General features: G+C 35.7%; 1 protein-coding gene across 2 annotated transcripts; it reads right to left on the bottom strand.

Annotated features, from left to right (window-relative positions):
• Positions 1 to 5866: 5866 nt before the first annotated feature.
• Positions 5867 to 10019, bottom strand: LOC103935425 (transcriptional adapter ADA2a). Of its 2 annotated transcripts, XM_009345190.3 has the most exons (12): positions 9833 to 10019; positions 9466 to 9718; positions 8944 to 9009; positions 8699 to 8824; positions 8515 to 8590; positions 8171 to 8231; positions 8022 to 8077; positions 7822 to 7911; positions 7321 to 7540; positions 6831 to 7041; positions 6232 to 6504; positions 5867 to 6139 (listed from the first exon to the last, which is right to left on the bottom strand). In XM_009345190.3, the coding sequence occupies exons 1-12, from the start codon at positions 9883 to 9885 to the stop codon at positions 5954 to 5956; spliced, it is 1671 nt and encodes a 556-aa protein (XP_009343465.2). In that variant the 5' UTR covers positions 9886 to 10019; the 3' UTR covers positions 5867 to 5953. The 2 variants fall into 2 exon arrangements, with proteins under 2 accessions (XP_009343465.2, XP_009343466.2); XM_009345191.3 differs by lacking the exon at positions 8699 to 8824 and having other exon boundaries at positions 9833 to 10018.
• Positions 10020 to 10035: the final 16 nt, after the last annotated feature.

Below are 10035 nucleotides of genomic sequence, written 5' to 3'. Positions count from 1 at the left end.
ATGTATAAGTTAACGTGTATTAGGTTAGGGTCGTGAGCAAGCTGTCACGCCTCTTTTCTTACCAAGTATGTCAGTAGACGTGTATTAATTTCAACTTCAATGTTTAGAGTTAAAGCTTAAATTTTTAATTAAAAAATTGAGGTTTTAATATAGATTTTTTGCTTTAATGGTTTTAAGTTAAAGAATAAATTTATACAAAATTATTTTATGGTAATTTTTTTTGAAAATAAAATTTATGTAGATTATCATAATATATTTTTGTGAACATTGTAACTTAAAAATATCTAGATTCTGACAAAAATTACAAATTTACTAAACCAGCCCCATGAAAAGTGTATTTATAGACCTTTTGGGTGAATTTTGATTTAAATAATTTTTTTAATTGTTTGAGTAGTTGGATTCCATTTTGGGCCCTTAGATCTTTATTTATACTATTAGATTTGATCTTAGTTCGTTAAATCTTTCTTTCACCATTGGATTTAATCATATTCTGGGTTAAATTTGCCTGAGTTTTAAGCTTTAACTCAAAACTTATTGGGGCTTTTAGATCTAGGTCCAAAAATGTAGAGTGTTTTTAGGAATGAGTCCAGTTATCTAATTATATGTTTTTATTTCTTTTATACTCATTTTATATTTTCTAAAAATATTAAAAATCAATTAAAATCTTCTAATATTATGCATTTTCCAACTCCAAAAGAATATATTTAATATCTTATAACAAAAAAACTAATATACTAACATAAATTTATCTACAAAACATTCTACCCTAACTCAAGTAACAAATATATGAATGTATATAATACCTATACGTGAGATATGAAACCTAATTAAAATGTAGAAAAAACATAACATACCTACAAGTAAGACACATTAATCTGTGACAGGTTGATTATAAATAAAGAATCTGTCATATAGGTAGATAAATATAATTAACCTGTGATATAGGTTGATTATAAAAATTAAAAATAAAATCTATAAATGGGGTTTAAAGTAGGAGGAAGAACGAGAAATAACAAAAAGATAAATAAAAAGAAATAAGCAAAGAGATAATTGGGAAGAAATTTGATTTTTATAATAAATTTTATCATTGAACAGATAACTATTGATAATTAAATAATTAAATATAACAAATTGAACTTATTTTAATAAACTGGACTATTCCTACTATTGGCTCAAAAAATTGGACTTATATCAAATTTCCCCAAACTTATTTTAGTTCCAACAATTGGAAAAGGACTGGATTAGTTTAAAACCTAAATTTCGATGTGCCAGCCTTTTAAAACTGACCTAAATTCTGGGTTAAATTTGTCCAAACTTTAAGTTTTAACTCAAAATTTATTTTACGCTTCAACTGTTGGAGAAAGATTAGGTTAAGACTAAAATCTAAATCTTAGATTTTAACCTAAGAGTTGGAAATGGTACAAGTCAGGTTGATATAAACAGTCCATCATGCCTCTTTTCCAACCAAATGTGTCATTAAGTAGACGTGTATTAGATCAGGTTGAACGGAACAATCTATCGTCCCCTATTCCGTTACATATGAGCTAGTTGAAATCTTTCCATGCACATATGCAGAAGTAGTTTATAATAGGAAGGAAGATTTTCTACTCTTCTAATCTCTCTACCCTTCCATCCCCTCCTATTTGAAAGGTTACGGTTAAATCACATTAACATTTTATATTAATTTTTTTATAGAAATAATAAGACAAAAAATAATGTGTGAAAAAGGAATAAGAATAAAAATGTAGAAAATCCTCTTCCTTATGATAGATGGTCGTTTTTAAAAAAGAAACAAAACTTTGTTAAGGGGATTAATGAAAACAAAATAATTAAAATGGGTAAATAGGGTATTGGGAGATGGTGAGAGTGACAAAACAAGGCATGCAGAGGAGGGAGGGAGGAAAGCAAAATGGAGACTCTGTGACCTGTGGGTTTATGTACTGTAATGGAGCAAGGAAACTGACATAAGAAGTGTACTTTTGACTTGGGTGGTGATATCCTTAGATATGCTGCAGAGTGATTTATGAGAGAGACAGAGACAGAGAGAGAGGGTTTCCACCTGGCACCAGACGCAAAAGATGACCCCTTTTTATTTCAATTTTTGTACAAGTTGTTTATTCTTTCTTTTTAGTCTAGCTTTGTTCAGGTTCTGGAGCTATGGCCTATATGTCTGAGTGGTTGCTTTCTGATTTTTATTGACTTATATTTTTTCTTTTCACTTTTCATCTCTTTATCTCATATTTTCTATTTTATTTTTTTTCTTTTTATAAAAATTTAATATAATATATTGACGTAGTTTAATAATGATCGTTTAAATAAAAGAGGAAAAAAGAGAAAAGAAAAAGAAAAGAAATAATCCAACTCCACTTATATTTTGTAGAGTGAATAGTGAATATATGAGGGCTTCTCTTTTTGTTTCTCTCTCTTTATTATTGTGGATTCTTCTTCTTACCTCATGCATGGGTCAAAGCTAGTACAAGCTGTAAATTCAAAATTCATAAGAGTTCAAAAGTCAAGTACAATGACTGAATATTTTTTTGCTGCATGAATCTTTTGCCGATGGGAAATGACAAACACATCTTTTTGTGGTGTGCACAATAGGGGTGGGCAAATGAATCTTGGACTCGCAGTACAAGCGATCCGGGGCGGGTCCAATAGTTTATACAGAAAACAGAACGGCTCCTTAGAGCAACTTCAGTGTTGGAGCCCTCCTAATGAACAGTAACTGCCCTTAATGAACAATAAATAGCCCTGGCAATAGAATTTGCATCTCCACCGTTACACTTCAATAGCCCTGACAATAGGCAATAAAATATTAGTATTTTTTTTATTTATAAAATAATACAAAATAATTTTAATTGTAATATCGGATAAGATTTTTAATCGTTCTCGTTACCTGTAAGCGAACTATGAGTAACTTCAACCCAGCTAGTACACAACGCAACATCTTTAATAAGCGACCAATTCGTACTTGCACCAGTGGTCATTTTGTTGAAAAAAAATGAATTCAAACTTTGAGACAAAGAAAGGAATGTGATTGAAAGTAGTTGAGAAAATATGAAATTGTTGTGTAAGGTAGATGATAATGAGAATGTATTTATAGAAAAGTAAAAACAATTTTTTTTACAATTTTTTTCAGATTTTGTTTTGAATTTTTTTGAATTTTTTACAATTTTTTTTTAAATTTTTATTCAATTAATTAATCTCTGCCGTTGGATATAAAAAAATTTGAATTCCAACACTCCAGATTGTGCCACGTGTCACAACGGTAACTTTTCTTAATTTTAAAACTATTTTTTCTTTTATTTTTTTATTTATAAAGAATATTAATATCCACCGTTGATCTCAGATCGAACGGTGGATATTAAATCTGACTTTTTTTTTTTTTTTACCGTTGAGATCGAACGGTCCAAATTAAGTAACCGTTGAGATCTAACGGACCGTGGGAAGCCACGTGGCTTCCCAACGGTAACTGACAAACTTTTTTTTTTTCTGATTTTTGTGTCGGCGACGCGCCCCCACGTGCGAGTGGGGTGCACGCGCCTGACACAAAAAAAATTTAATACTCCCTAACGCCAGGCTGACGTCAGCCTGACGTCACATAGCCCTCAGGCTCTCGGGCTGGCAATTCACCACGGGCCCGAAGCTCGGGCCTCCACCTTCGGTCGGGCTAGCCCACGCTGGAGCCCTCCCACCGGCCCTCGGGCCCTTGTTTTCTCCATTGTCCCCCGAAGCAAACCCAACGCTGGGCTTGCATTTATAAATTATAGGGCGGGAAGGGTCTAATATTTAATGACACGGACCCCCGACCTGAATTGTATCCATCAGCACATTTAATCTCCACCGTCCACCTTTCATTCCCACAGACATAACACACAAACCTCACGACTTTATTCGAACTAAAGAGTTTCTCGATCTCTCTTCCAATCTAACTCTCACGACTCTCGATATCGGACCTCACGACTTTGTCCATTTTCTGTCTGTCGGTTCATCGTTGCTCCTTCCTCGTCTCTGTTTGATCTTCATCGATTGAGTTTGTCGTCTTCATCGATCGATCGAGGTCCCTCTCATCTCCATCGATTGCAATCCCTCCCATCATAGAAAAGTTGCAGAGAATCAGAGATGCATGAGCAGCACAAACGGTGACAGGGAAGACGATGCAGTGGTACAAGGCATTTGAGTACGACAGGACCCGATTTGACCTAGTCAGTTTATGTTTTCAGGTTTTGGGATTTTGTAGGTGTTGGTTGGGTTTTGTGGTTCTGATTTTGTGTTGGTTGGGTGGGTTTTATAGTTCTAGATCGATGAAGATGATGACTAAGGAAGACGACTTGAACGGTCTGAGCTGCATTCCGGCGCCATCCGATTTGAGCATCTAGGTTGTCACGGAGGAAGCGATTGCTCGACGACTTGAACGACGTTGTTATTTTTGTGCTGACGAAAAAATAAAAGATAACTATCGAAAAGTTTGAAAACTTTGACTTTTAACTATAAAAATAAAATTAATGGTAAAGTGAATATTATCAAATTTGACTTTTTATTATAAAAATATGACTTTTCGTTAAAGTGAAAAGTACTACGAACTTTTCGTTAAAACTTTAAAAAATAAATGTAATAGGAGCCATGAACCGGCCTGTTTGAAACGGACCAAGTTAGGCTCGGTTCTAAAACTCAAAATCCCTCCACTTGTCTCGGTTCGCCCCGTTATAGATTAAAACGGGTAGGTTCTAGTTTCTCTAAATTTGAGCCCAGCTCGGTCCGTGCCCACCCTTAGTGCACATTACTTGTTTGATATTATCCATTGTGTTCAGATTTATTCAATCTCATGACCCAAAATACAAAGATGTACGAGAGGTCAAAAAGAATGATAATAAGCTCCCTTTTGCTAATTTATTATGTATTCCTAGCTGATGTGCTGATTACACCCAAATTAACATAAAAGAAATGCTAAGAAGACTCTGCCACCTCACAGTTTAACGATAATTTTCGTGTTAACATTATAAAACATTGTGCAAAAAAACATAAGGTGACAGAGAATTCATGAAGAGTCACACTTTTGAGCCTTTTTGTTGGGTTTTGTGTCTTGAAATTAGGTACATGTTAGCTATTTCGCTTTAGTGTCCTATTTGAGTTTGGATTTTGACTTCTTAGTTGGTTTACCTTTTCTTGGTGGAGAGATTTTGTTTATTGCCTATTTGATTAGGATTTGGATTTTCTTCCTATTAGGATTCCCATGTAAACCCAAGTCCTATGCTCTATAAATAGGACATAAGGGTTAGTTTATTTAGTGTGGCTTATTTATGTGGCAATTTGGTGAGAGTCAATTTGTAAGTTTGTGAGTTAAGAGAGCAATTTGAGAGAATCTTCTCCGTTTGTTTTGGGTTATCTACTCGTTTGGTTTAATAGGATTTGGGTTGTGAGTGTTTAAACACTCTTTTGTAATCTCCGTTTGTTTAGTGAAATTCCTCTCAATGCTTCGTCCGTGGACGTAGGCTTTAAGCTGAACCACGTTAATTCTTTTGTGTTCTTATTTTTGAGATTGTTTTTCATTTTCACCTACAACGTTGATATTTGATACTTTGCTAGAATTTCCTTCCATTTGCGCATAAATTTACAACTTTTTTAACATTTCTCATTAACATAAACAAGAGCAAAAGTTCGATAACCCGTCGCTATTATCGCTTGTATTAAAGATAAATATGTAAATGAGGGAGGCATTCTTATCTGCTTTATGACTATAAGTTCCTGTATTTGGTTAATCCCTAGTTGTATACGACAGTAGGCACGGAATCATTTTGTTGTGCCACATTCTCAGGAGATGTACTCAAACTGGGATTTTGAGGCATTTTAAAGGACACTGCGATGATAAGTGAACGAAATGGGATCTTCCCTTTCAATCAACAAACAGAACTGTACAGGATTACAAGAACCAGGATTGGAGACCTAACTATGCTTAAGCCATTCCCTTTTGCACAAGCATGTCGTAAACCCTATCGACTTTGCTCGGTTCAACCTTAAACAGGCTACGGGCATCCGCTTGATTTTTAACATTGCCGTTTACAATCTCTATGGAGATGGTCTGCAGCATGTTGAGATAATGTGAAGGTAGGATTCTGATCTCACTGCAAAGTCTTTGTTCCTGCATGTATCACGCCACATTGACTATCATAAAACATAATTTCGCGCATAAAAGGAAAAAAAAAAAAATCACGTTGAGATTGGCGTTCTTACGGCTTCGGAGAGTAAATCAGCCCCGGCTAGCCCAGTGACATCCCAATAATCCAAGGAGCTTGAAATAGCTTGCGTAGTTAAATATGAGTCCTTGCTGAAGGGATGCAGAACTGTGGATCCCTTGAAAGATCCCCGAGGGCTGATCTGCAAGCCTTTACCAGCCTGTGAGCTTTCCTTAATCCTTAGGGCACTTTCTTCAGCTTCCTTCTTTCTCTTCTCTTCAAGGTATCTACTGGCGTCAGAAGCTGTCCTACAGCCAGCAGTTCGAGCTTCCTGCATAGTTAATGCAAAAAAAATTTGAGAAGACACTATGCAACATGGTCGTTTTTTATTACAGTCCTAGAGAACTTACAAAATGAGTTTGTGTGGTGATGGGAAGTTAAAGGTAACTGAGTTTGAGTGGTTTATTATGGGGTAATTTGAACTAGTCACAGTTAACCGTGGGAAGCCACGGTACTTTTTACTTCGAATCATGTAAAAGAACGTGACAAACATAATGTAGTCATGTTCCCGTTATTTACTCATCGAGAGCAACCCACAGTATAGAGAGGGAAATAAGGTAATAGAAATACAAGTCAAGTGTGAGGTATGCATCAGACCTGAAGATCCTGTATTCTTTTGACAATCTGTTGTTCCTCAATGATATTCTTAAGCAATTCCTTGTGATCTTCACTTGAGTGGAACCGCATGAAAACTTTGAAGCGCTTGTATATTTCTCTTTCTTCAGGTGTGAGGCCCTTCTCAAAAGGGTCGGGATAAAGCAGATTTCTTTCAAGTATGAAATTCTTCCTACGTTTCCTCTCATCAAGCCTGCCAAATTCCCACATATAATTGAGTATAACAAGGGGAAAAAAGGGGAAAATCAAACAGCAAGGCTAACTTGTTACGTGATGAGATACAGTATCACTTGTATGAGATAATGTGTTGCAATAATTATGACAGAAATAGAATTCTGTATAAATTTTCTGAACGTAACGAAAATAATCACTTCATCTTGTTAAAACTTCAGATTGTTCCCTTCCTTAAAATTGCTTTGAACTTGAAAATAGACCTATCAGCCTTAGTCTATCAAAGTTGCCATATAAATACCTTTTTGCGTAGACATGCAGAACTCGTAGTTTCAATTCACGGTCAGCATTAGTGTCAGTATCCTTGAATTCCATATCGGCCAAAATCTGCTCAGCATCGTTATCATATTCAGTTTCAAATTCTTCCCTCTTGAAATTATAGCCACTGAATTCTGTAATAGGTCCCTCTTCCCCTAAACTCCTCAGTTTTTTTCCTCCAACGCTCCGGTCAACCTGAGTTTCTGTTAATAATACATAAAACTGAGCTTTAAACCAAATACATGACACATTCATAACATATGAATATGTATCAAGTATAACATGAATATTTAAGTGACAAGAACTATTCTGTGGGGGAAAAAACTTCTGGGCAATAAAGTTTCGTGGATATACATAACTAATGCTTCTTACAATTAAGAAAAAAGTCAGTTAGTGAAATTCTAAGGACATGTAAAAGTAGATATACGTATGATGCAGTACATGTACAATAATTGTGATACAGGAAGTAACCATAAAACCATACCTTCCACTTTACCGACTTTAGTCTCGTCCTTAATCTGCTTTTTGTTGGATGCCTTCTTTACAGCACCTGGGACCAACCCTTTGGTGACATCTGATGCAAAACAGAAAATCAGACATTTCCAGGCATGCTTAACTGGTGGTAACCACACATGACAAAAATGAGATTGCTAAAAACTGCCTCAAATATGTTGGCTGGTGTACCAGCAGTTGAGTTGGATGACGATTGGGAAGCTGGATTCTTTTTTGATTCTTCACATCTGATCAAGAAAATTAAGAAACAAATTAAAAAGAAGATATGGAACAAGAGCTTGAACCTAAAGTAGGAACTAAATACAATAAAAATACCATACTTGACTTCTGCGGAAAAGGGAGACACTTCTTTCAGTGTAATCTCCACAAGCATGGGAACTTCTGCAGAGAAAAAGGAAACAGATGAGCCAGACATTCTAATTAATCCAAAGGATTGTCATCTATGACAAACAAATAACACATAGCATTGGAAAACAATTCGTGGATCCTTTGAATACAAATTGCATAATAGAAGATCACCATTCACCATATTCAGCAAGCATGCATCACTTAAACCACTGAACTGGTTCCATATTAACCAATTGAAGCATCTTAAATCATGAATCACACACCAAAACACAGCTGCTTTCAGGCATCAGCTAATAAGAAATCATTGCAAACTAACCTTTCTTGATTTCATCAGACCCCTTAGCCAAAGCAAGAAGCTCCTCTCTGCTCTTTCCCATAACATGAGACATGTCCTAAGGGATATCATGGAGACTATTAGTAATAATTTCTGCATTTTATAAATTTATATGTGTATATATCACATGTGTGGGGACAGGCATTAATTAGAACACTGGTCTTACTGGGAGAGGAAAGAACGGAGAGTTCATATAAATAGCTTTATAATGGTCAATACATTGTTGTCTGGTTTTTGTTCCAACATGTTCAGAAACTTCGGTCCAATTCCCAAATCCATACATTTCAATACCCTAAACAGCATGATCAAAGAACAAGTGATACACGACACAAATATATTAGTTTCACCCGAAAATAAAAGATACAGGTTTATCATAAGAATTGAAAAAAGAAAAATCAGTATATTCAATACCTCGAGCAGTAGCATCTCTTCATCCACATTCCAGTCTGGACAGATAAGTGGAAAAGCCAAATTGTCCTGTTTAAAAACCAAAGAGTCAGCAAATATTATATGCATGCTTGATTAATACTCCATGTCATATTGAAAGCATCTCCTATTAATGAAACGAAAGTACAAGCTCGAAAAATACTCTATATACAAATAAAAACAATTACTCGATAGATTTTACACACAGATTTGAGGTGAATCTAAATGGGGCTGTTGCTTGCATTCTATGATTCTAAGGAAAACATTCTTATTTGTAGGCAGTATAAGTATATAGAGATTCAATTCGGGTCAGAAAACTGATTCAATCTTTTCCCATTTAATGCATTTTACACGAAGGTCATCCCAGTCTTGCCTTTTTTACATTTCCGAATTCTAAAATGGCTCTAGCCATACTCAAAGCTTAAAAATTCAAAATTTCTTCATGCAATTTCAACTAGTCTAATGTACCAGAAAGAAATCAACTTTGAAAATGTAAAGGGGACTGACCATAACCCTGTAAGGGTGGTTGCATTTGTGAGGTGTAAGCTCAGCTCCAACAGAGAAGCACTCAATGCAAAGGTCAAAATCTGGACAAACCACGCACTTTATCCGAATTTTCCCAGAAATATCCTTGTTGCAGTAATTGCAATGGTAGAAAGCTCCTTTCGGTTCGCTGATTTCTTGGGCCACAGATTTCTGAGCTGTGCCGCTGTTTTCCGCCGCCTCCGCCCCCGAAGCCGTTCTCTTTCTTTTGCCCCTACTGAAAATTACACAAAAGGTAAACAATTTCTGTTAGACGAAATTGGGAATTTAAATTGCTTAACGTCTGATAAAGCTTGAAAATTTGCAGCGAATTGGTAAAAATTGCACTGACCTCTGATTGTGGTTGTCGACAGCCGCCTGCGAAACCGCGCGGGACCGACCCATTGGATCAGTTAAATTTTCCGGGAGACGAACCGAATACAAAACCCTAGAAAATGAAAAACCCTAATTTTTCACAGATGGAAGATTTGGGAATTTTGGTTCGGTTCGAGTTTCATGGCCTTACCGGCGATGAGCGCGCGCCATGTCATCGTA

This window comes from the organism of the source record quoted next, unplaced genomic scaffold (genome assembly GCF_019419815.1).
Source record: "Pyrus x bretschneideri cultivar Hongxiangsu unplaced genomic scaffold, Pyrus_bretschneideri_v1 Contig13, whole genome shotgun sequence".
In the NCBI taxonomy this organism is placed as follows: domain Eukaryota; kingdom Viridiplantae; phylum Streptophyta; class Magnoliopsida; order Rosales; family Rosaceae; genus Pyrus; species Pyrus x bretschneideri.
Note: the sequence above shows the minus strand (reverse complement) of the source record. Positions and strands in the feature narration are given on the sequence as shown.